Here is a 23,815-nt window from a genome sequence, read left to right as displayed (position 1 = left end):
CTGTGACCAGCCTGTGATTATCCAAAAGTTCATTTTTGAAGTTGCAAGTGGAGAGGGGCCTCTAGGAACAGAGCAGCAGGGAAGGGGCTGGAAATCCCCTCCTCCCAGGAGCACAGGAAACAGCTGCCTGTCCTCGGCCCACCCGTGGGGAAATTCCCAGCTGTGGAGCCCGCTGGCCCTGGAGGGGGAGGGAGTGGAGGGAGTGGAGGGAGAGGCCACCCGCCCTCGGACTGAGGGTCCCTAAGTTGGTCACCCTCCCCACACCCCCACAAGTAGAGAGGACCCTGGAAGGGCTCAGAGCATCCCAGACAGTGTGTGTACCTGCACGTGCACACCCCAACCCAGGTGGGCAGAAGAGGAAAGTTCTGGCATTTTGTGGAAGGTTCCACCCAGCGTTCACAAGGGTTTCCCACTGACAGTGAGAAAAAGCTTACATTTGCAATTGGTTCCTTGGAGGTTCAGGTGAACTGGGGGTCTTGGTGGGCAACACTGCTCTCCTGGGGCCTAAGTGGCCACATCTGCCCACAGGTGCAGTGAGTGGGGCCCGTGCACCATGGAGAGGGCACCCCCAGCACATTGCTGGCAACTGCAATGGCCCCAGGATGGGGCACGGCCCCTCCTGCTTGAAGCTGCCCAGGAAGCTCAGGTCTCCTTGTCCTGGGCTTAAGGTCACAGGTCCAAGAAAGCCCCGCTGTGTCCGTGGAACCGGGTGTGGCGTGGCCACAGGAGGCTGGACACTGACCCAGAGCTCAGGACCCCCAAGGTCTGTAAGGCAGCCTGCAGCTCGAACCACATCCCCAGGAGCTGGGCTCCCCGCTCCACACAGTGGTGTCGCGGGCGGCACAGGGCAGCCCATGAGTGGCCACTGCTCCTCCAGTACCAGACTGGAGCTGGCCGGGGCCTCTGAAGGGCTAGGTGCCACCACATACCCAGCTGTCCCCCCGCCTTCATGTCCAGCACAGCATGGCCTCAGCTCACACCTCCCACCTCTGGGTGCACGGCCCTCAGCACAGGGCGTCGAATGCTGCTGCAGCTGTGATGGTCCCTGGCTGTGGCCTGGGGCCACGGATGGGGAAAGACAGAGTCCAGGCCACCGAAGGTTGGCTCCAGGGAATTACAGCCCCTTAGAGCAGGGCGTGGGACCATCCTCCCACCACTTGCGCTGGCCGTGGCTCTGTGAATCTCGTTTGCCTGGGAACCAGCCCAGGTGCCAACCCGCCCACTCGGCCCCACAGGGGCCCCTGGGCAGGTGGGCTCAGGGCAGAGGCCGGTCACATGGGCACCGCAGGGCAGACTGAAGAGGACACACTCCCGGCTCCCCTGAGCTCCCACTGGGAGAGCCAGGACACAGCCTGGGCCCCCACACGCCACAGAGCAGGACCCCCACCAGCCGTCCTAACACACCCCATTCTCTGCCCCGTCTGGGGCTAGGCCTGCCCCACTGCACCCAAAGACCTTGCCATCCTCCACCCAAAACCCCCAGGCGGCTCTGTCTCCTGCCTTAAATGTCCAAACCCCAAACTCAGTGGGCACGTCTGCTGCCCCCTGACCCCTACTCACAAACGCAGCGCTGCCCTCCGTCCTCCCAGAGCCCCTGCCCATTGCCACCTGCCAGGAGAATCACCTCGAACCAGCCATGACCTCCAACCCTCCACGTGACCCAGCACCAGCCTCCAGCGCTCCAGTGGAAACTGTAACCACAAACCTAGCACGCTGCTGTTGTGTTTTGTTTCACACCCAAAGAATGAAGCTGACCAAAAAAGGCAACTATATTTAAAGTAAATTAATGTGATTCTTGTCACAACAAATATTTGCATTTTCTCAGCGGCAGCTGCGGGACCTGGGTGGCTCCGACACGCCAGGCCCGGGAAGGACCCGGCACCCTCCCCTGAACTTCCTGGCTACTCATTTCCAGCGAAGTTTAATCTATTTTTAATAATCGTTCAGTTTTCAAGGAAATGGAGGAGCTGTTATTTCCCACGGAGCGGCGGCCCTGGGAGGGGCCGGGCCCAGAGGTTCGGGCCGCGATGCCGTCAGCGCCTTCGGCAGAGTGACTGAAGCGAGATTTCGTTCTCAGAAGTGAGATGCAACGATTTCGAGGGACCAGGGAGGAGGCGGCGCCGCGGGGCCACAGCCCAGCCCCGCGCCCCGCCCCGCGCCCCGGCCGCGTCACAGCCGAAGCCCCGCCGGGGTGCGCGCTGCAGAGGGGACGCGCCGCTCATCAGCCGGGGCAGCCGCGGGCGGTCGGCCGGTGGCGGGCGGCAGGGAGGAGGTGGGGCCCGGGACAGCCACGGAGGGACAGCCACGGAGCCCGGAGTCACCCGCGGGGCCGCGCCGGTGGTGCGTGGGGGGCGGCGCGGGGCGCGGCCGGGCGCTCAGAACTCCTCGTGCACGCTGCGCGCGTAGTCCACCAGCTTGCTGCCCGTGAAGAACTCGCTGTACTTGAGCACCTCCTCGGGCTCCAGGTGGTGGTTCTGGTTCTCGTCGGCGACGGCGATCATCTGCTTGGCCTCGTTCAGCGCGTTGTACTCGTTCATGGGGTCCATGTAGCTCTGCGGGGCACAGGTCAGCGTCGCCTTTCCCCCTCCCAGCGCCGGCCCGCCCGGGAGGCCCTCCAGGCTCCGCTCAGGGGAGGAGGAGCCCGGCCCGAGCTCCGCGGCCAGCCGCACGAAGTGGCTATTTAAGGTGCCTATTGGCTGCAGCGGGAGTGTGGGCACGTTCTGGAAGGTTCCCGAAGGGAGGCGGCACAAATGAAAACACAGAGCAGGGAGAAGCCGGGGGCCCCAGAAGGCCTGCCCGGGGCCGGCAGGGGTAACGGGGCACAGGGGCTACACAGGCCTGGACCCCAGTTCTGAAGGATCCCTAACCTGGGCCGGGCCCACTGGCTGTCGCCAGGAATCACAGGATTCTACATAAAAACAAGATGACTCACTCAGCAGTGGGAGAAAAACAAGCCTACACATGATACCAGTGAAAACGCTTCAGAGGAAGGTGGTAAATTCCAGCCATGTGGCACAGGCCGCCCCGCCCACCTGCACCTGCTGCGCCTTGGACCTGCCTCCATGCTGGGCCCAGCATGAGCTTCCCCTTGCAGTCCCGTTAAAAAGGGGCTGTGAGAACCCTGACGCCTCCGCAAGGGGCTAAGGATGGAGCCCGGCCAGGCTCGCCTGTCTCTGATCCGTCTGAACCTAAACGCCAACAACAGCCATGCAGCCTGGTGGACGCCGCTGAGCAAACGCCCCGGTGACCAGCCCAGACGGAGCCGCAGGCCGGACACCAGCACAGCTTCCTGCCTCAGGCCCAGATCCACCAGCCCCTCCCGCCACAGCCCCTCGCAGGGCCGGCTCCGGGACGCGGCCACGCCAGGGCTCACCTCCAGCTCCTCGGCGGTCACAATGCCGTCGTGGTTGGAGTCAATGAGCTCCTCAAACTCCTTTTTTCTGTCTTTCACCCAGTTGTCGTCAATGTCCTGGCCCTGCTGGTTCTCCACGGTGCCCACGGGCAGGGAGATGAACTCGGGCAGAGAGAGCTGCTTGTCACCGTCCTGGTCTGCGAGACGGGAATGGGTCAGCCCACACCCAGGCTGGGGCTCCCGCAGGACCTGCCCCGACCTCCCGACGATGCCCGGCCCCTGCCAGTCGGTCCCGGGCCCTGGCGTGCCGGCCAGGCTGGACCCAGCCTCACCCAGGTCCCGGACGATCTCCTTCACCATGAACCTGAGCATTCCCCGGCTGTGCTCGGGGTGGAGGAATGACAGGAACTCCTCCTCCGTCAGCAGCAGGTCCGCAGGGGGGCTGTCCGCCTGGTACCAGCGGTCCTTCAGGTTCTCCAGGACTTCCTGTGCTGAGAGGGGCGCAGCCTGTGGGTATCGAGGCCGACAGACGCCAGCACGCAGATCCAGAAAGTTCCGAGAGGTGCTGCCTGAACTCGAGGGACACAGCCTCCCGCGAGACCGGGGCCCCACCCTCCAGGATTCACACGTCCCCAGAACGTGGCCCAGCCCCCAAGACACGGCCTGGACCCCCGCCAAGACATAACCCAGAGCCTCCCACAGGCCTGATCCCCAAAATAGCTTGGACCCCTCCACACAGCCCGGACTCCCCAAGACAGCCTGGACCCCCCCCGCCCCAGACCCCCAATACATGGATGGCCCTGACTCCCCACAGACACAGCCCAGACCCCCAGGACATGGCCTGGACCCCCCACAGCCCAGACCCCTCAAGACATGATCCAGAACCTCCCCACGGCCCAGACCCCCCCAGGACACAGCTCAGAGCCCCTCATGCCTAGGACCCCTCAGGATGGGCCCGGGCCCCACCCCCCACACCCGCGCCTGCCCCTCTGGAGGAGCGGAATCACCCTGAAGGCTGACGTGCGCACGGCGCCGCGGGGCGAAGGACTCACTGCCCTTTTCCGTTTCCTTCACGTGTGACGTCACAGGGAGGAAAACACAGTTTCTAGAAATGACTGAGACTGGGGCTGAGCAGAGCTTCCCAGGAACCCTCCCGGCCGGGACACGGCACTGCCTCTGGGTGTGTGGCCCCCGCTCTCCCGCCGTGCCCACCCGGCCCCAACGGGCCCTCACCCCGAGGTCCCCACACATCCCAAGGACCCAAGCCACCCTGGGTCTCCAGGACAGAAACACCACCGCCTGCCCCATCTTGGGGCTCACTGCAGTCAGTGGCCAAGTCCAGTGTTGAGGCCCACACTCAGCCCCCTGCACGTGAGGCCCGACTCTGCCCTGGCCTAAGCCCCTGCCACAAGCGCAGCGGCCTCTGCTTCGCGGTCATTGCGGGAGGATGAGGCCCAGCGGCCGTCCCATCTCATCCCTTTCTGAACAACCTCCATCTACACGACCGGTTCACTTAAAGGAAGACAGGAGTGGCGGGGCTGTGGGTCCTGGGGCACCCCTCCCTGTCTGCTCCACCGCAGCTCCTGGGATGGATGGACGGGGCCAAACTGAGACCCATCCAGGAGAGGCACAGACGCCCCAGACAGGCCGGCCGAGAGAAGCTTTCTCCAGCACAGGATTCTCACAGCCGCCGCCGAGCCCCAGCACCAACCTCAGGCTGGTGAAGAAGCCTTGAGTCCCAGTCCCTCCCCACGAGCCGGGTCTCTGCTGTTAGGGAAGGATCTGGAGAGACCCTCCTGGATCAGGGAGAGTCAACGACTGCTGTCCCTGTGAGAAGAGGACGCAGACCCAGAGAGAGGCAGCGATGGAGGTGGGGGAAGGGAGTGATGCCCGCCTGCCACGCCTTCACCGCGGTCCCCAGAATCAGGTCTGAGGCGTGAGGACAGCAGCCCCAGGACTCACGCGGTGGCCCTCGCAGGAGCCATGCGGGGAGGGGTCGGAGGTCGCAGGAGTGACGCCTGCCAGCGCTTCCCAGGCCCCCTCCTCCAGGACCCGGCAGCTGCTCTTCCTGAGCCAGAAACCAAATACCCGAAGAGGTCGGGGGGGTCCTAGGCACCCTGAGGTCGGGGAGGCCAAGACGGATCGGACACGGGTGGGCAGGGAACGGCACCTCAGCATGCATGGGGACCCCCAAAACGCAGAGTGAATTCTAAACACACCTCTGCTGAGTCCCAAAGGTAGACGGAGGCTTCACAGAAATGTCACAGAGCTCTAGGTCCAGGTGGGCCATGTCCTGGGCAGAAAAGACCCAAATAAAGTGGCACCAAGGAAAGACAGACACAATCAGAGTTGGGGGGCACGGGCAAGGCCTCCTGCCCCAGCACATCGCCAACAGGCCGGACCAACAGGACGAAGGTTAAAGACGCAGTCAGGACAGCAGGGAACGCGGGACCCGGGGTGGAGGCACAAACCGTGTGTGGTGAGGAAAATGTAAACCACTCTTTTGGAAAGGAAGTAATAACGTCCAATTTGGCCGGGCACTGGGGCTTGTACCTGTAATCCCGGCACGCTGGGAGGCTGCGGCAGGCAGATCCCTTTAGCCCAGGAGTTTGAGACCAGCCTGGGCAACACAGGGAGATCGTCTTACTTTTAGTTTTTTTAATGTCCAATTTGCAGGATTTAGAACGAACAGGACCAAACTCCAGATAAGAGTACGTGAACTGGAAAAAGAGCAGGCAGAGCCAACAGGCTCAAAAGTCTCCGCGTCATTCTAGAAGGTCAAGGCCAGGCACAGGGGCTCATGCCTGCAACCCCAGGATGGGGAGAGGCCAAGGCAGGCGGGTCACTCGCGCCTGCAACCCCAGGACGGGGGGTCACTTGAACCCTCTGAAATCCCAAGAGTTTGAGACCTACCTAGGCAACATGGGGAGACCTTGTGTCTACAAAATATATGTTTTTGAATCAGCTGGGCATGGTGGCACACACTGGTGGTCCCAGTCACTCAGGAGGCCGCCCCCATGGGGGCTGGTCACATGATATGGGCCGTTCCTGGCAGGAACGTATCTTACACCTTTATTTTTCTGTCCTCCAAGGAGGATAGATTGAGCCCAGGATGTGGAGGCTACAGGTGAGCTGAGATCGCACCACTGCACTCCAGCCTGGGCAACAGTGAGGCCCTCACTCTTAAACAATTAAAAATTAAAAATTAAAAAAAGAAAGAGGCTAAGACTAGGCGCAGTGGCTCACGCCTATAATCCCAGCACTTTGGGAAGCTGCAGTAGGCGGATGACTTAAGTCCAAGAGTTTGAGACCAACCCGGCCAACACAGCAGAATCTATCCGTACAAAAAATACAAAAATTAGCCAGGCGCGGTTATGGTGCCTGTGGTCCCAGCTACCTGGGAGGCTGAGGTAGGAGGATCGCCTGAGCCCTGGAAGGTACAGCTGCAGGGAGCCGAGACTGCACCACTGCACTGCAGGCTGGGTAGCAGAGTGAGACCGTCTCATGAAAAAAGAAAGAAGAGGTGGTTTGCCTTGAGACTCTGGTGAGGAAATGTGTGTTACTGATAAGTTGAGCAAACACAAAAAATAAAGGTGTAAGATACACCCAGCCTGCCAGGAGCAGCCCCGTATCACGTGACCAGTCCCGTGGGTGACACGGGCGCCCTGCAGGGCAGCAGAGAACCCACCCCAGGATGCCGGGCAGCGACGGAGCAGGCGACTCCGCACGTTCTCCTCAAAGCCCCAAACCAGACCACGGGCATGACCGGGAAGGGCACACGGAGCCCCAGGGTGGCAGCAACGCCACGGTACCCGCTCAGCTGTGCCTCACAACTGGGCCAGCAGGGGCTTCTGCCTGGACGGCTCTCCCAGACCTGGCCCCGTGCAGGGTGGCCCGGCTCTCCCCTCACCTGGCCTTAGCCCGGGTGCCGGGCCCCACCCGGCCCCACCCTCTTCACGCAGAGGCACCAGCTTGGACCCGCCCAGGGCTGAGGCTTCCCTGCTGGCCAACGGCCACACCCCAGACCCAAGGAAGAGCCTCTCCCTGGGACCTGACTGCTCTCTGGTGACCACCTGACGGCCACACAGATGTCTCCAGCAGACCCAGACCTCAGGGCCAGGCCCTCAGGCACAGGCCGTGCCCTCTCCCCGGGCAACTCTGCCTCATGTGGCCTTCAGAGTACGGGGCAGGCCCCACCCCAGACTCACAGCCTCAGATTCTCTGCAGGACCTAACTGAATAACGGCCGTGAAGGTGCCGTGACCAGCAGAGCTGAAAGCTGCCCGGGCACAGCTCACACGCTCCCCACCGGACTCCTGGGCGGCGCCTAGGTCAGCAACGGCTTCACCCACTTCCCTCCTGACAGCCACCACCAACCAGGTTGGGCCATGCTGTTAAGACGAACACGTGTGCACACAGCGGGTGTGAGGGCGCACTCACCTGCATGTACTCACGAGCCTACATGAACAGCTACCTGGATATACTCACGAGCACACGCACAGCACACTCGTACACACGACACGCACACACGTACGAGCACATGCACAGTGCACTCGTACACACGACACGCATACACGTACTCAAGAGCACACACACAGCACACGTACACACGGCACGCGCACACGTACTCACGAGCACACGCACAGCGCACTCGTACACACGACACGCACACACGTACGAGCACATGCACAGTGCACTCGTACACACGACACGCATACACATGTACTCGAGCACACACAGCACACGTACACACGGCAGGCACACACGTACTCACGAGCACGTGCACAGCGCACTCGTACACACGACACGCATACACGTACGAGCACATGCACAGTGCACTCGTACACACGACACGCATACACATGTACTCGAGCACACACACAGCACACGTACACACGGCACGCACACGTACTCACGAGCACACGCACAGCACACGTACACACGACACGCATACACGTACTCACGAGCACACACAGCACACGTACACACAACATGCACACATGTACTCACGAGCACACACGGCACACTCATACACGACACACACACGGCACACATGTACGCACAACACACGCACGCACACACAGGATGCCTGAGACCAGTGGCGGGAGCCTGGCTGAGCACTCACTTTCCTCGTCCACTTTGAGTTCCTCGTTGAGCCTGATGGCGTCGGCAACCTCCTTCTCGCTATGGCCTTTACTCGCCAAAAACTTCACCTTATACTCGTCCCAAGACACGTGACCTGGAAGAGCAGATCACACCTGTCAGGGCGTCTGATACGGAGCTGAACTTCCTTCTCAACTGAGATGGGGTCTTGCTCTGCTGCCCAGGCTGGAAGCGGCAGGATGCCAGCGTCTGGAGCCCCAGGGCCCCGGCCAGCACCCCACACCCGTTTCCTCACCTGTGAGGCCAGCCGGCAACGTCTGTGCCTCAGGGCCACCAAGAGGCATAGGCACCACCAGATGAAGGCCCCAAAGTCCTAAGAGGCGCCCTCCATGGGCCACGCCCAGTGCTTGGCACACACGCCTTTGTCACCAGGATTCTGGCATCATGAACCCAGCTTCCGCGCACCCCACCACACCTCGGGGTCTCCGGCTGACGCTTCCCCACCGCCCGTCCCTCAGACAGGGCCTGTCTGCCCTCCAGGCACCAGGCAAGGCCCATGGCCCTGCCCGCCCCGCCCACCACCCCATCCGCCCCGGCCCAGCCACAGTACCGTCCCCGTCAGGGTCCACGGCGCGGAAGTGTGTCTTGCTCTCCTCCATGGCCTCCTGGAAGTGCTCGGCCGTCTTCTCCATGATCCAGCGCTGCATCTCCTTGGCACTGATTTTCCGGTCAGTGTTCACATCCACCCTGCAAGACAGCAAACGGGCAGGTGGCCGTCAGACAGGGCCCCCAGGACCCCGAACAGCCAGACGGATGCCGCCGGCCCAGGACTCCATGGCTGCGTGAACCTGCCACCAACAGCGACAGGCTCCACCGGGCAACGCGAAAAGCGTCCGGGACGTGGGGCTTGTGGGGCGCCGGGCCACGCCAGAGACACTGGGGAAGGTGGATGCCACGGTCCCCTCCCCGGGGAAACACATGGACCCTCCCCCTCCGTCACACAGAATCACCACCAGACCCCACTCTCCAACCACAGCTTCCAAAAGTCACACTCTTCACGTTTTATTTTATTTTTTGAGATGGAGTCTCGCTCTGTCACCCAGGCTGGAGTGCAATGGCACAATCTTGGCTCACTGCAACCTCCACCTCCCGGGTTCAAGCGATTCTCCTGCCTCAGCCTCCCGAGTAGCTGGGATTACAGGGGTGCACCACCACGCCTGGCTAATTTTTGTATTTTTAACAGAAATACGGTTTCACCATGTTGGGCAGGCTAGTCTCAAACTCCCGACCTCAAATGATCCACCCACCTCAGCCTCCCAACGTGCTAGGATTACAGGTGTGGCCACTGGGCCCGGCCCATGTTTTATTTTCGATGCTTCAGGTATGGCTACACAAAAACCTTCATATAGGCAGGACGCAGTGGCCACACCTATAATCCCAGCCCTTTGGGAGGCTAAGACAGGTGGATCACTTAAGCCCAGAAGTTCAAGACCAGCTTGGGCAACATAGGGAGACCCCACCTCTACAAAAACAATTACGAAAATTCGCCAGGCGCAGTGGCGTGCACCTGTGGTTTCAGCTACTCAAGAGGCTGAGGTGGGAGGCCTCCCGAACCTGGAACGTGGAGGTTGCAGTGAACTGTGATCACACCACTGCACTCCAGCCTGGGCGGCATAGCGAGACCCTGACTCAAAACAAGACAAAACAAAACCCTTCATATAAATTTAAGTTGTGAGATTTAGGAAGAAGACCGTGTGGGGACTTAACATTGTGTGCAAGGATGGAAGAGACCACAGACTTGGGGGATAGGGACACAGATTGGGGACACGGGGCCAGCGCAGGCCAGGTCAGGAGGCCACAGGCCCCAGGACAGGTCACTCCCATCCCAGCTTCAGAGCTCGGCTTCACCATTATGTCTTTGCGGAAGCCACAGGCTCCTACCCCTGCTGCGGCCGCCCGTGTCCTGAGCTCACCTGTTGGAAACTTAACCCCCAGGGCAACAGCACTGGGAGGCAGGGCTTCCAGAGGTGCGAGGTCTTGAGACCCCGGCTGGTGCATTTGCCAGAGGCATCCCCGAGAATAGGGTGCCCTGGCCCCTTGCCTCTACGCTCCGCTCAGGGGCAGCCGCGGCCACGTTATGAGGTGGCAAGCAGGCCCTCGTCAGGCAGGTGTGGCCTCTGGGACCTGGGCCAGGCAAGCTTCGAGGGTGCACACACCGCAGGCACGGCTCAGAAGCACTGGGCAGAGATTCTCACGGAAGAAGGCCAGGCTGCCGCTCACACGCGCCCCTCCCTCAGCAGCCGCAGCAGCCCAGAGGTGGACGGGCCTGGGAGGCACCCTCAGCTCCACAGTCCCCAAAACACACCGGCTGGGGACGGGGCCGCCCGGGTGGCCATGTGGCAGGTGGGGCACCTGGTGGGTCTCACGTGGACACCTGCATCCTCGACTGCTCCGGTCACGCTCCACACGCGCCACAGACACAGGCCACACGCTCCACACGCTCCACAGACACGGGCCACACGCTCCACACACTCCACAGACACGGGCCACACGCTCCACACGCCACAGACACGGGCCACACACTCCACACGCCACAGACACGCTCCACACGCGCCACAGACACAGGCCACACGCTCCACACGCTCCACAGACACGGGCCACACGCTCCACACGCCACAGACATGGGCCACACGCTCCACACGCCACACACTCCACATGCTCCAGACACGGGCCACACGCTCCACACGCCACAGACACGGGCCACACACTCCACACGCCACAGACACGGGCCACACGCTCCACACGCCACACACTCCACAGACACGGGCCACACGCTCCACACGCCACACACTCCACATGCTCCACAGACACGGGCCACACGCTCCACACGCCACAGACACGGGCCACACACTCCACACGCTCTACACACTCCACAGACACAGACACACACGAGGCAGAGCAAAAAGCAAAAAGGTGGAAAGAAACCACATGGCGCAGGATTCCAGTCAAGATGTCGGCAAGGAGTCACTCATCCAAACTCAGGTGCCTGAAGACACGGCTGCAGGGCGGTGCACGTACATGGAGCTGGCACGCACACACGCAAGTGCACAGGCCGGTACCCGCGTGTACACAGCACACACACGTGAACAGAGTTGGCAGAACACAGATGTGACTGGGCTGGTGCACACACGCATGTTATCAAGTTCTGGCTCCTGAGAGAACAAGGGCAAGACGCCCAGTGCCCAGACCCTGGCTTCCAGCTCCAGCCACAGGAGACAGGGCTTCCTGGAAAGGCGGCAGCTATTGCACTGGGGCAGGTGGCACGGAGGCAAGCCCAGAGCATCTCACCGTGCCAGGAAGCGGGAAGGAAAGCCTGGAGCATCTCGTGGTGCAGGGAAGCGGGAAGGAAGTGAAGCTCAAAAGCCCCTAGGACAGGGCACCTCCCCTCTGGGGGCTCTTTCCAGAAACCCTCAACCCTGTACGGTCAGGAGAAAACACATCCCACAAGCCCAAACTGAGGGACAGCCTAAAACCTCCTACCCAGCCCTTCTCAGAACTGTTACGTCCTCACAAAAACGGGAGAGTCTGAGACACCGTTCCAGCCCAGAGGAGACAGAGGAGACAGGACAGCTGAGTGAACGTGGGTCCTGGAGGGACGGGGCCCTACGCAGGAGAAGGGCGAGAAGGGACCCGCGTGCTGGGAAGGGAAGTCTAAACACCCACAGCGGCCGCTGTCGCCGCTCGGCGCAGGAGTCAGGGAGACCCGGAGACCTGCTGTTACTTCCCACTCCCCATGCCCACCTCCTCAAACAAGACGGCTTGGGGTTTCATTACAGGCACCAAAAAGAAACCCCGGTCCAGCTGGAGACGCACCGAGCAGAAGCCTCAACTCCCCTCGCCCAGGCGTGCAGCCCACCCCCAGCACCGGCTGAGCAGGGACGGGGACCCTTCCCCCGTGATGCCGCGAGCCAGGCCTTCGTGAGCTCAGGGGTGGTGAACCTGACAGGCCCCAGGGGCACCAGCGGCCTCTTCGTGGGTTGGTCAGCTCACCACCAAGTGAACTCAGGCCACGCAAGGACCCCCGAACCGTACCATCTGAGGAGAGGTGCAAGGGGACACCACACCTGGTGCCCAGGTCCTCCAGCTGGCACCGTGCCTCCGTCCCACCAGCTCACCTGTGCTCCGCCCGAAAGCCTGGATCCTCAGGGCCCTCCCGCCTGGCCCTCAGCCCAAGGGCCCTGGCACAGCCAGACCAGTCCTCACACCTTTCCTACCTGCTCCTGCACCCCAGGACCCCAGCCCTGCCCAATCCCCTTGCTCACCAGCTTTGCCACCTGCCCCTCTGCACTGGCCCTGGAGCACCAGGCCCTGCGGGAAGGCAAGCTCGTGGCCAGGCCCTGCAGGAAGGTGAGCTCGTGGCCAGGCCCTGCGGCGGGAGCTGCCTCCTTGTGCCCAGGTCTCGCAGGTCCCAGGAGGCCCAGGGTGTTCTCTCACCTGCACCTCGGCTCTCTGCCCGGCACCCTGGCTGGCCTGGGGGACTCACGGGCACGCCCTGACCCTGCTCTGCCTCCAGGGGTGAGGCCAGTGCTGAGTGCAAGTAGGTTCCAGGGCCACACCGCAGGGCACCCCGGCCGTGCCGTAAGGAGTAAGGCGCCCGTGCAGGACCTGGCTCCTTGTGGGTGAGTGGTCAGGTTGACCCATCTTGGACCCCTCAACACCAGGCTCCCGAGACTCAGGGATGGGGTTGGGGGAGAAAGCTCGGCACTAGGCACAGAGGCAGCAAGAGGGTCTCGGGACTCAGCAGGGTGGGGGCAGTGACGGCCAAGGATGGGCCACTGACAGCACAGCTCTGCTCCCGACCAGGCCAGCAAAACAAGCCAACCCCACACACCCCCAGCCCGCGTATGACACGCTGCCTGTGTGTGACAGGGACCCCAAACACACAGGGTAGAGAGCATGTCAGGAGGAGCCCAGAGCACCCTGTACCAGCTCTCCAGCCACCCGTGGCAGCCCCTCACTCCTCAGCCAGGCCTCGTCCAACTGGGGCTGCAGCCTGTGGAGGCTGCCCGTGGCCGGCGTCTGCCCCTCAGCCTGGAGAACGCTGACCACTGCAGTGCCGCGTGGGCTCCTCCAGGCTGTCCTAGGGACGGCCACACAGGCCCACTCTGGCCCTCTGAGCCCCCGGCGGACCCAGGGCATTCAAGGAGCGGCTCTGGGCTGCCAGCGCAGGCCTCCGCGCAAACACAGCAGGCTGGAAGTGGCGCTCATCACCGGCACGTCTTCCCAGCCCGGCAGGTCCCGACACAGGGCCCGGCGCCCCCCACCGCGCAAAGCCAGGATAGGAACACACAGGCGAGCGCACGCGGACAGCCCCCCAGTCTGGGCACACGGCGGCACCTACTTGGAAAAGATGACCATCAGCTTCCTCCGGCTCCGCCGCGGCTCCGCGTCCTCATCAAAGCCACCCAGGTCCTTGCCTAGGAAGACCTCCTGGTGGAAGCCCCGATTGAGGTGCCCGTCCATCTCCAGCTTCACCCCGTTCAGGTGGTCTGGGGGCAGGATCTCATTCTCCTCCCTATTGGCTGCTCTCTCTCGAGTGGACGAGTGGTTGGCAGGCCGTGCAGACGCGTCCATCAGAAGGACCGCCCCCAGGAGCCAGAGGCAGCACGGAGCCAGGCCAATGAGGGGACCCCACCTGGACGCCATCGCCACCCAGGGCCAGACCATGGGGCGGGCTGCAGGGTGTGGGCCAGGTGCTGGGAGGGGCAGGGGCAGAGGAGGAAGTGAGGTCCTGGCTCCAATCCAATCCCCGGGCACCACGGAGGGCTCTGTGTCCCCAGGATGGCCACAGGATGGGGACAAGCAGCTCACAGTCTGCAGAGAGACACAGACACATCATTAGCAAGACTCAGCAAAGACTTCCCCAAGCACGTCTATCCTGCAACATGAAACATATCCTCGATTCACAGGATCCAGACATGTGGCATCGCCTTCTCCAGACCACACGTGGCACTGCCTTCTCCAGACCACACGTGGCATTATTTTCTCCGGGCCACACGTGGCATTTGTTTTCTCTGGACCACACGTGGCATTTGTTTTCTCCGGACCACATGTGGCGTTTTTTTCTTTATTTTTAGAAACAGGGTCTTGCTCTGTCACCCAGGCTGGAGTGCAGCGGTGACCACAGCTCACCGTGACCATGAACTCCTGGGCTCAGGTGATGCTCTGGGCTCAGGTGATGCTCTCGCCTCAGCCACCGGAGCAGCTGCGACACCAGGCGTGCACCCCCACGCCCAGCTAATTTACTTTTATTTTACTCTTTGTAGAGACGGGTCTCGCTGTATTGCTCAAGCTGGTCTCAAACTCCTGGCTTCAAGCGATCCTCTTGCCTCAGTCTCCCAATGTGCTGGGATTACAGGCGTGAGCCACTGTGCCCGGTCTTTTTTTTACAGACACTGAGTTTTCAGCCCTGTCTCTCCGTCTTTCCATCTCTCTCTCGAGCTGTCAGCACCTCCAGGGGCTAACCTGTCCCCGTCGCCCAACACCTGCAGCACAGCTTTCCTGTGGGGCCCGGCTCTGTCCCTCCTGGCATCATGCCACTGACCCATGGGGTTAGGGTCACTCTCCAGACCCTGACTTGAACATTCTTGAGATCTATGACCTTAGCTAAGTCATGTGGCCTCCCCGGCCTCAGCTTCTCACTAAGAAACAGGAGGCTCCCCTTCTCCCCCCGACTGACCAGGTTTTGCGAAGACAGCCAACCCTAAGTGCAGAGGGCGTCAGGGCCTGGTCCCAGCAAACACACAACCCCCACACACAGATGTGCACACACACATCCACACTCACGCATGCACATATTACATACATGTGCTCTTGCCTACACTCGCGAGCGAACGCCAAGGCCGGGGAGCCCAGAAGTCTGTCCTGCCGTCCGAGGCGTGGCCAGTCCTGGTGGGAAGCAGGGGCTCACAGGGCCTCATGCCTCATGTATCCCAAAGGGAACTCGGGGTCCTTCCCACCCACGAGCCTACTCCTTTCACAGTCTGCCCCTCCGGCAAACACCTGCGGGTCCTTTCGGGTGCCGCGGAGGCCCCGCCATGTCACAGCTGTTCCCTGAACACACATGGACTGAGACTCCTGTTCTGTGGCCGTCTTATTCAGCTTCACTGTTCTGGCACCCACCACTCTGCCTGCACACAGTAGGCGCTCAACGAATGCTACCCTGGGTAATATTAAACGAAAAAATGCTGCCTCCAGGTATCGAGAAACGCCAGTGGGGCCGCCATGAAAGTGGTCCTGAAGTCAGTGCAGTCTGCCACAAACCAAGAGGGGTACAAGCCTGAGTTCCCCCAAGGAAGGAAACCCCGGGTGAGGGGCTCATGTCTGATTTTTTTTTTTTTTCCGAGACAGAGTCTCACTCTGTCGCCCAGGCTGGAGTGCAGTGGTGCAGTCTCGGCTCACTGCAACCTCCACCTCCCAGGTTCAAGTGATTCTCCTGCCTCGGCCTCCCAGTTAGCTCGGATTACAGGCACCCACCTCCACTCTCCACTAATCTGTATTTTTAGTAGAGATGGGGTTTTGCCATGTTGGCCAGGCTGGTCTCTAACTCCTGACCTGAAGTGATCCTCCTGCCTCGGCCTCCCAAAGTGCTGGGACTATAGGCGTGAGCCATGCACCCGGCCTGATTTTCTGAACATGGCTGAGGGCTTTTCCCTTCCCTAGTGGTGGCATAATTCTATTCCTGTCGTCCCAGATCGCCTGACCAGGGGAGAGTCCTGGATAAGAACCAAGACACCTCCTCCTGGTGCTGACTCCACTAACTACAGTCGTAAAACACACGCTGTGTGCAAAGAGACTGTACTTTGTTCCTAGAGAAAACAAAGCTAGTTCTTGATTCTACATATCTTGATGAGTTACACGGTTTACTTGAGGCAGGAGGATCGTGAGACCAGCCTAGGCAACACAGTGAGACTGCGTCTCTTTAAAAAACAAAAACAAAAAGATAAGACCCTGTCTCGAAAAAGGGGGAATAGAAAGTAACCCAAAAGTAACTATAAATATCAGGAGTCCATCAAGTGGCGCTTCCTCTCCTGGCTTCGGAGTATCTATTCATCACGGTGTGCGAGGTTCGCAGCACAGCGGAGCGGGCCGGTCCCACCGGAATGGGGTTTCGACTTCGCCATCCCTAGAAGCTCAGTTCCCAGCAAGGAATCAACACACCCTTGCAAAACGGACGTGGGAAACAGCTTAGGCAGAGACGCTATTTCTTTGCCATCCCTGGGCTTCAGCTCTGGTGGAACGAGGCTATTTCTGGCAGTTAACAACACACACGGTTAGATTCTAAAAGCTCAACAGGGTTCATAACACCGCCTCCGAGCCAGACATCAAGGGCTCCACACAGCCGACTTCACATCTCCAAATCCTACTAACTGGGGATGAGGGTCCACGCGGTTCAGAAGCGGAAGCGCAGGCGCAGGGAAGCGGGGCAGCTTGTCCAAGGTCGCCTCGCCGATAAACGCGAGTCCAACCAGACCCCTTGGGCCTCCGTTTCGCGGTGGCATTCGTAGGTTTTGGCCAGTAGGAGACCAGACGTGCCGGCGGCCGGGGAGGCCAGCGTCGTCGGCCCGTCCCTGCCCCCGGGAGCCCCGGTGGCGGCGGAGTCTCGCCAGGGCTCAAGGCCGAGCGGACGGACGATGCCCCAGCCCAAGGCGGGAGGCGGCGGCGGCCTCCAGACCCGCCCTCGCCGTCCGGCCGGCGTACACTTGGCCCCGCGGCCTGCAGCGGCCGTCCCGGGCCCCTCACTCACCGGTCTGCCTCCCCGCGCTCGGGATCCGAGGACCGGAGCGAAGCGTCAGTGACGCCGCCAACGGGCCCGGATCAGGCCACTGCCATCTTTCTTGCGGGCGGGGGCGGTGCGAACGGGCGCGACCTCATGGAGGGGACGCCGGCGCCACCATCTCTCCTCCGGGCGGAAGCGGTCGCGGGGCCGCTCCGAGGTTGACCAATGACAAGGTTGCCCGAGGCCACGTGACGGCCGCCGATTGGCCGCCGGCCTCCGAGCGCCCCGGGGCTCGGCGTCTGCGGAAGGCCCCGGCGCGCTCCCAGGAGCGCCGTGCGCACGCGCACCGCCCCGAGCCGGCGGCGCCTGCGCAGTCGCGAGTCCGGCCTGGGCCGCCGGCCCGGCGCGGGCGCCATGAAGCTGCTGCGGCGGGCGTGGCGGCGGCGGGCGGCGCTAGGCCTGGGCGCGCTGGCGCTGTGCGGGGCGGCGCTGCTCTACCTGGCGCGCTGCGCGGCCGAGCCCGGGGACCCCAGGGCGATGTCGGGCCGCAGCCCGCCTACCCCCGCGCCCGCGCGCGCCCCCGCCTTCCTGGCAGTGCTGGTGGCCAGCGCGCCCAGCGCCGCCGAGCGCCGCAGCGTGATCCGCAGCACGTGGCTTGCGCGGCGCGGGGCCCCGGGCGACGTGTGGGCGCGCTTTGCCGTGGGCACGGCCGGCCTGGGCGCCGAGGAGCGGCGCGCCCTGGAGCGGGAGCAGGCGCGGCACGGGGACCTGCTACTGCTGCCCGCGCTGCGCGACGCCTACGAAAACCTCACGGCCAAGGTGCTGGCCATGCTGGCCTGGCTGGACGAGCACGTGGCCTTCGAGTTCGTGCTCAAGGCGGACGACGACTCCTTCGCGCGGCTGGACGCGCTGCTGGCCGAGCTGCGCGCCCGCGACCCCGCGCGCCGCCGCCGCCTCTACTGGGGCTTCTTCTCGGGCCGCGGCCGCGTCAAGCCGGGGGGGCGCTGGCGCGAGGCCGCCTGGCAACTCTGCGACTACTACCTGCCCTACGCGCTGGGCGGCGGCTACGTGCTCTCGGCCGACCTGGTGCACTACCTGCGCCTCAGCCGCGACTACCTGCGCGCCTGGCACAGCGAGGACGTGTCTCTGGGCGCCTGGCTGGCGCCGGTGGACGTCCAGCGGGAGCACGACCCGCGCTTCGACACCGAATACCGGTCCCGCGGCTGCAGCAACCAGTACCTGGTGACGCACAAGCAGAGCCTGGAGGACATGCTGGAGAAGCACGCGACGCTGGCGCGCGAGGGCCGCCTGTGCAAGCGCGAGGTGCAGCTGCGCCTGTCCTACGTGTACGACTGGTCCGCGCCGCCCTCGCAGTGCTGCCAGAGAAGGGAGGGCATCCCCTGAGCCGCCGCGGCCCGGCCCTCCGGGACACCTGCTTCACCCGGCGGCGCCTTGGGGCAGGTGCCGAGCGGGCGCACTACGCCCGGGCCCCAAGGCCCCCGTCCCGCAGCCACGCTCGTGGTCGCTGCGTCCCGGCCTGCGTTTGGGAGACCCCTGGGGGTTGCCCGGGCAGCGCGCCGTGTCCAGGTGGAGGTGCCCGTTCCTGGACCTCAGCGAGCCTGAGCCGGGCCCGGCCGCACGCTGACCCCCGTGCTGTCCCCGACCGGCTCACGGGGCTGGGCTCCGATCTTCCGTGTCTCTTATCAGTGGCGTTTCTCACGTCTGCGTCTCAGATCTAACGTGGTTTCACATCAATCCGCTTTCATGGGATTTTGGTCTCTGTCCAGTGACTTCGTGGTAAATGTAACTCAGTGTTTGCTTGCGACTTATTTATAAATATTGTAAGTTTGTGTCGATGAGTGTAAGTTGGCAATGCGCACGTCTCGGTTTTTTTACATGATTTAAGGAAAGACTTTTATGTCAGAATTTGGTGCCTGTACCGTCAACCCCTCTGCTGCCCGTGTTTAAACGCAGGAGAACTTTAAAACTGGCCATCTATCTTTTCAGTGTACAAGTCACTGAACCCATTGTTTCTTTCTGAAGAGACTTTCCTTTCAAGGCTTCCCATGGGTCCGCGCCACACAGGGCCGGTGCTGCTTTATTTCAGACTCCGCCCCAGGTTCCAGGAATCCGAACCCCGGAGTGCTGATGCGGTTCCCCAACTTACGCCTTAAGAAAACAGGACCTGCCGGCACCAGGCCCGTCTCTCACGTACTTTAACACATCCTTGGAAGCCCCTCATTTAATGAGAAAAGTGAACACTGCGGTCCTTGCCAAAGTAAAATGAAGCTGCCCCAGGACAAGGGGTGACCATGAGCTCCCTGGAGTCCGACGCGGGTTTTCTGTCTGGGGGACCTGGGTGGTCCCCTCTGTGGTCTTTGTTGTCCCACTTTGGGGCCGGGTCCAGTCTGGGGTCTAGTCTCGAGCATCAGGGTCAGGCTCGGGGCAGGGCTGGGTTAGGCTCCAAGTCAGTCTCGCCATGGGTTTGGGAGCAGGTTTGGGTTACTTGCGTTTGAAGGCAGCAGTGGTCTCAGGAGGAAGAAACGGGGGCGGGAGAGAGTGGTGATCTGTGGTCAGTGGGTCAGTGACCTGCACGGTGATTCTCCCACCTCCAAAAGGTAGGGGTGGGACTGGAGGCGTCCCTAGGTCAGGCCGATGAGTTCGAGCTCCGATGGGCCACCTTGAATCCAGGACTGACCGCCCGTGTGTGCACAGTTTGTTCTTGGACAAGGACTCGTGAGGATCCAGGGCTGGGGACCCCGGTGTGAGCAGGATGGGGCCCTGCCCTCCCGTGGGAGTTGTGGACTCGAGCCCAGGGGCTGCCCGTCACAGCGGTGTCCCAGGTCCCTGCCATCCGATTTTACCTGGGATGTCTTCTCTGGAGTTTGGAATTGCTTGAGGAACCCTGCGTGTGCTTGGAGAGGCCAGAGGGCTTGCTGAGAACCCCATGGACAGTGGAGAGCGGGATTCGAACCAAGGGCTGGACTCCCACACCTCTGGCCTGCGTCGCCCAGTTCTTTGTGGCTCTGAAGAATTGGCCGCTGTGGAAAAGAGCAAATGTCCGAGACCCCCAACAGGAAGCGTCTAAAGATCCAGTTTGCAACCACTTCTGACCTACAAAAAAATGGAAATTTAGTGTTTTTCAGCCTAAGACGTTAAATTTCATATCAGAACAAAGCCTGCCTCAGGCTGACCCTCCCCAGCCGTACCGTGGTGAACGGGTTCAGAGGATACGTGGGCTGAAGGCTGGGCCTCGGGAGGGCTGGGGGCTTCCAGAGCCGGGGCAGCTGCAGCTCTCTCTGGTCTCACCTGGAACTTGCCCTGTAGATCCTCCCTGCCTTGCGGCTCCAATCGACCGTGCACGGGCCGTGGCATCCGTCCCCCAGGCGTCCTTCCCTGGTCTTAGCTTGTACAGCTCCCCACCCACCCAGCTACTCAGTTCCCGGAGACCAGGGCCAAACCAGGAGACCCTCGGGAGATGGGGAGTCACCGAATTCATTTCCATGTGGGAACTTGGGATACAAAACAGCCGACTCTTCCTCGGCCACACGGATGTTTCTCCTCTAGTAGCCCCGAGAGCCTACCATGGAGGGGACGGTGTCAGGGCTGGACGGGCACGGCGCAGCCACACGCACACAGCCCCCAGGAGGCGCAGGGCCAGGAGGGAATGCAGGTCAAGCCAAGAGGATGGGCTCTGGTCCCTTCAGGATCCCCCAGGAGGAGAGCACCCCCTTCTGCCCTCTTCCTGGGGACTATCGTCCTGCCTCTCTGCCCCCCGAGGCTGGCATGCAGGCACCTGACGTTGGCTCCAGCTCTCTGGGCCAGCCCTGGGTACCCGCCGGGCCTGTGGCCTGGGTGGTCGCCCCCAAGATGCAAAGTGCTACCTGCGTCCGGAGGCACCCCCGCCCCTGAGGCCTCCAGGTTCCCACCTGCCCACCTGTGTCTGGCTGGGATCCTGGCTGTCAAGGCTCCTGTTATGGGACTGAACTGTGCCCCCTAAAAGATATTCCAAGCCCTAACCCAGCAGCTACAAACTGACCTTGGGAGCTGAAACCCAGGCCACCCCATCAAGTTGTCTTCTGTGGGTGTCCACACTCCTTTCCCTCAGGTCCAGGGTGGGTCCCCACCCCCAGCACTCACAGCCCCTCCTTCTCTGGCCTCCCTGCCCTCCGCACCCTCCCTGCCAGATGCTGGTGCCGCTAGCCCTGCCCCGATGGCCACACTGCACCACGCTGGCCAGGTCAGAACCACCGGAGGGGAAGAACCAAGATTTGGCCCCACCCCGTCCTCCTCGGAAGGTCTCTCTGGGACCCACTCCCTCCCCAAGGAACTGAGCCTCCCTCACCGAGGTTTCCAGCGGAGGTAGACAGTGGATGAGTGATCCGAGGAGAGGCGGCTGCAGCCGAGGGGCTGAAGGGAGGTGGAGGCGGGAGGGGCAGGAAGGAGGATCTGGAAGGCCCCAGGCGCTCCCCACCCATCCAGCCTCGGCCTCTGTCCTGGTCGCGTTGCCCAGTGAGGCCTTTCCTTGGACTGGGGCTCGGGTACTCTGCCCTGGTCGGGGCCACAGATGCCGCAAAGCCCCCTCAACTCAGCTAGCCAGGGTGCAAGACCGCGCCCACGGCTGAGAAGCCAGGGGTTACGAGTGTGGCCCTGCCAGGACCTCCTTAGCTGCATCCTCCAGAGTAAACACAGGTGGCCGCAGATCTTCCAGGGCCGGCTGGGCAGGCAGCACAGGAGCCCAGGAGGGCCGCAGTCCAGCTCCCCTCCCCGCTGACCCAGGGCCGGACCCAGCCTGGTGACCAGAGCAGAAGGAAACCCAAGCCCCAGCCCCTCCCTCCGGTGGCGTCTGAAGGTCTCAGCGGCCCCAGCCTCCCCCAGGGGCCCCGCACCCGCCGCCGCCCACCTCAGACCGGAGAGAAAGTGAGGGATGGGCAGAGCCAGGCCCAAGTCCCCACCGGGGCGATGGTCACGGTGCCTAACCCTCAACCGCCCCACCCAGACCTTCTGACCCAGGAACAGCTGAACTCAGCCTAAAAAGCACCCGTCCCGAGGGCCTGAGTCCGGCCGTGATGCCTCCTGCTGCAGAGATGTGTTTTGCACACCCCTGTGTGGCAGGGAGAGGCCCGGGCGTGCGGGCTGGGGGCCCAAGGGGTCTGGAGACGCTTCCCTGTGGAGACGGGGTTTGCCCAGCCCCCACCTGTCACGCTTCTCGTCACCCCCACGTGAGGGCCGTGGGCGCGGGCGGGGTGGGCAGGAGGCCCTGCTGGGCTGGGTCACACGCATGACACCTGGCTGTCGCAACACAGATATCATCACACCCGGGCACCCGTGAGTCACTGCCCCAGAGCAGGGGCTGCCCCCAGCCTCCCAAACAAAGACCCTTTGTCCCCAGGCCTCTGGTGGCAGGCCCACCTGTACAGCAGTCAGATGCGCAGGCGGACAGACACACCGGTGGCTCGGCAGGCACAGGCAGGGCCAGGGCGTGTTCCCGCACCCAGACACGCTGCCATTCCTGGGTCGGGGTCAGGCTGAGGGAGACCCCTGGGGGACAGGCCCTGAGGTCACCATAGCTCAGAGTGGCCTGAACTGGGAGTCCAAGCGCAGACTGGCCAAGCCCAGCCCATGAGCAACGGCCCCAGGACGCGGCGTCGAGCTCTGCCCCCAGCTCCAGCTCCCAGCGGCGTCGGAGCACAGCAGATCCCAGGGCAGCGCTCTGTAGGCAGGAAAGAGCTTCCCCTCGGGACAGCGCTCTGAGCAGCCCCCAGCTGAGGGTGGGAGCCCCGTCCCTGGACCCCTTCACCCAGTTCAGGGAGCCCCACGTGCCGAAGCAGCCGTCACAGCTCCGTGGGCCCCTCTGCTGTCCCTGGCAGGACCGAAGCTATGTGGCCTCCCGGACCCCAGGGACCCCGGCCACGCCCGCTCCAGGCACTGAGTGGCCAGCCAAGCGCTCGGGCCCGGGGCCCTGGACGGCTGTCCTGGGTTTGCTCCCAAGGGGGCCGTGCTGCTGGCTCTGTAGAGAGTCCCAGACCCAGGGCAGAGACTCACACAGATGTGCAGACACGTGGGCACACACGCACCAGTCGCAGGGACACACAACTGTCAACCCGGGGTCAACACGGGGCACCTGGGTACATAGATTTTTACAAAGCAGGGCAGGCAGGTCTGTTTGGATCCTACACAGCCCCTACACGCCCCCAGGCCACTCTTGTTCCCAGGCCCAGATGACAGTGGTCACCACGTGTGGTGTGGTCTGGGGTCTGGGACAGGCCCCAGGAACGCCCTGGGCTTACTCCAGAGAGGCTGGCAGGCAGCCCGAGGGGCCTTTGGAGCAGACACCCTCCCAGCTGCAGGGCAGCAGGGGCGGCAGGGGCGGCAGGGGCGGGGAGAGGGAGGCGAAGTCAGATGCCAAAGCTGGGCCTCCAGCGCCTGCCTGTCCTGGCTGCAGCCCTAGGGTCCACACCCAGGCGCCCCCAGGGGCCAGGCCAGGGCAGCCGCATCTCCTACGTACCCCAACAGTGGGGCCCTTGAGGCACCGGGGACGGATGGGCAATGGTGTCCACACCTGACAGGTGGGGCTGGAGC

General features: G+C 62.7%; 2 protein-coding genes across 3 annotated transcripts; one reads left to right on the top strand and one right to left on the bottom strand.

The window, feature by feature from the left end:
• Nucleotides 1–1,745: 1,745 nt before the first annotated feature.
• On the bottom strand, nt 1,746–17,425 carry SDF4 (stromal cell derived factor 4). 2 transcript variants are annotated; one of them, XM_034951728.3, is made up of 7 exons: nt 17,261–17,425; nt 13,856–14,328; nt 9,065–9,201; nt 8,477–8,590; nt 3,685–3,843; nt 3,374–3,549; nt 1,746–2,552 (listed from the first exon to the last, which is right to left on the bottom strand). In XM_034951728.3, the coding sequence occupies exons 2-7, from the start codon at nt 14,179–14,181 to the stop codon at nt 2,376–2,378; spliced, it is 1,089 nt and encodes a 362-aa protein (XP_034807619.1). In that variant the 5' UTR covers nt 14,182–14,328; nt 17,261–17,425; the 3' UTR covers nt 1,746–2,375. The 2 variants fall into 2 exon arrangements, with proteins under 2 accessions (XP_034807619.1, XP_063451267.1); XM_063595197.1 differs by having other exon boundaries at nt 3,374–3,843; nt 17,261–17,422.
• A 182-nt stretch (nt 17,426–17,607) lies between these two features.
• On the top strand, nt 17,608–19,549 carry B3GALT6 (beta-1,3-galactosyltransferase 6). Its single transcript, XM_034951738.4, has one exon. The coding sequence runs from the start codon at nt 17,648–17,650 to the stop codon at nt 18,635–18,637; it is 990 nt and encodes a 329-aa protein (XP_034807629.1). The 5' UTR covers nt 17,608–17,647; the 3' UTR covers nt 18,638–19,549.
• The last annotated feature ends 4,266 nt before the right edge of the window (nt 19,550–23,815 follow it).

Source organism: Pan paniscus, chromosome 1, assembly GCF_029289425.2.
Source record: "Pan paniscus chromosome 1, NHGRI_mPanPan1-v2.0_pri, whole genome shotgun sequence".
In the NCBI taxonomy this organism is placed as follows: domain Eukaryota; kingdom Metazoa; phylum Chordata; class Mammalia; order Primates; family Hominidae; genus Pan; species Pan paniscus.
The sequence above is the reverse complement of the archived record's forward strand: the minus strand, read 5'-3'. Positions and strand labels throughout refer to the sequence as shown.

Excerpts from the sequence above, each read along its gene's own strand:
- SDF4 (XM_063595197.1), bottom strand. The coding sequence starts at position 14,181 with ATGGTCTGGCCCTGGGTGGCGATGGCGTCCAGGTGGGGTCCCCTCATT. Across the intron at positions 8,591-9,064 it reads CGTGGACCCTGACGGGGACG|GTCACGTGTCTTGGGACGAG; the intron begins GTACTGTGGCTG and ends CTGCTCTTCCAG. Across the intron at positions 2,553-3,373 it reads TGACCGCCGAGGAGCTGGAG|AGCTACATGGACCCCATGAA; the intron begins GTGAGCCCTGGC and ends TGTGCCCCGCAG.
- B3GALT6 (XM_034951738.4), top strand. The coding sequence starts at position 17,648 with ATGAAGCTGCTGCGGCGGGCGTGGCGGCGGCGGGCGGCGCTAGGCCTG.